The 1,274-nt window shown below is 62.7% G+C and overlaps 1 protein-coding gene across 1 annotated transcript in view; it reads left to right on the plus strand.

Moving 5' to 3' along the window:
* Positions 1 to 1,274, plus strand: part of TUFT1 (tuftelin 1) — a gene marked incomplete at its 5' end in the record, with an annotated part of 9,004 nt that overhangs the window by 5,798 nt on the left and 1,932 nt on the right. Inside the window, 2 exons of the mRNA XM_009635546.2 lie at positions 175 to 269; positions 909 to 1,014. Coding sequence (XP_009633841.1) covers positions 175 to 269; positions 909 to 1,014 — 201 coding nt within the window. The remainder of the gene's footprint in view (positions 1 to 174; positions 270 to 908; positions 1,015 to 1,274) is intronic.

The following is a 1,274-nucleotide window of genomic DNA, read 5'->3' on the forward strand; positions in this document are numbered from 1 at the left end:
CTCGCATGTATTTAAGGCTCGTGAAAACAACCCGCGGATGGAGCGGGGAGGCCGAGCCAAGCCCGCCGGGCTCCCCGGGCGCTTGCAGTTTGCTGCTGCGCAGCGGGGGCCGAGGAGCACGTGTTGCGACTTGCTGCTTCTGTGCGTGTGACTCGGCCTCTCGCTCTGCCGCAGGAGCACAGGAGCTTGCTGCTGAAGATGAAAGAAGGCGAAGCCGAGCTGGCGAGGCTGAGGAGCGTGGAAGGTGACAAGCTCGCCGAACAAGACCGGTGAGGCTTGGCCTCCGGCTCGGCTGCCAACGCCAGAGCAAGCCCACGCCGCTGGGTCGGGGTGTCAGCTCGCTGGGGCATGACTGCACATTCCTGCGCAGGGCGTGCTTGCTCTCCGGCTTGCAAAACAGCCCCCTGCTCCCAGGAGCTGACTAATCTCCAAATACCTCCCGCAGTTTTGCCCTGCTCCAAGAGATCCGGAGCTCCAGAGCTGGGCTGCCCGGAGACCTCTAGCGGCCCCGCTGCGGGCTGGGAGCTCGGGGCAGGGCCTGCCCAGTTTGGGGAGCCTCCGGAGCAGCCGCTTCTCCCCGTAGTGTTGGACTCATTCCACCCAGCCGGTATCCATGTGCTCCCGGGGCTAATTGGCGACGGCTCGTTTCTGGAAGGCCTTGTTTGTGGCCTGACTCTTCCTGATGTTCCTGTGTCCCCGCAGTCTGTGGCTGGTGGCCTTTGTGGCTCCTGCTTGAACGGGTTCTGTCTCTGCCTCTCCTTACCTCGTCTAGTCAAAATATTCCAAGACCTGCGTGGCTGTAGAGGAGAGCTGGCTGCTAAAAGCTGCTCTGGGCATAGCTGGGTGGGTGCTCCCGTGCCGGGAAGCCGTCCGAGGGCTCCTGGACTCTCCTCCTCTCCTTTTCCCAGGTCCGCCCAGCTGGAGAAGGAGGTGGCCATGCTGCGGGAGAAGATACACCACCTGGATGACATGCTGAAAAGCCAGCAGCGCAAAGTCCGCCAGATGATCGAGCAGGTGGGAGGGCTCAGAGGGGCTTAAAAAAGGGAAAGGAGGAAAGAAAATCCCTTAAGCTGCTTGGGAGCAAAGAACTGCTGGATTGTGGGGCCGAGCCCCTTCGCAAAGCAAAGGGACGCGAGTTCAAAGGCAGCCCGGAGCCCTGTCCTGCGGCGGGGACTGATACGGGGCCACAGCCCAAAGGGCTGCGGTGTGAGCTGCCCCGGGCCAGGGCCGTGCAAAAAGGGGCCGTGCAAAAAGGGGCCGTGCAAAAAGGGGCC

The sequence above is a fragment of the Egretta garzetta genome, unplaced genomic scaffold (assembly GCF_000687185.1).
Source record: "Egretta garzetta isolate BGI_Z169 unplaced genomic scaffold, ASM68718v1 scaffold1153, whole genome shotgun sequence".
Classification (NCBI taxonomy): domain Eukaryota; kingdom Metazoa; phylum Chordata; class Aves; order Pelecaniformes; family Ardeidae; genus Egretta; species Egretta garzetta.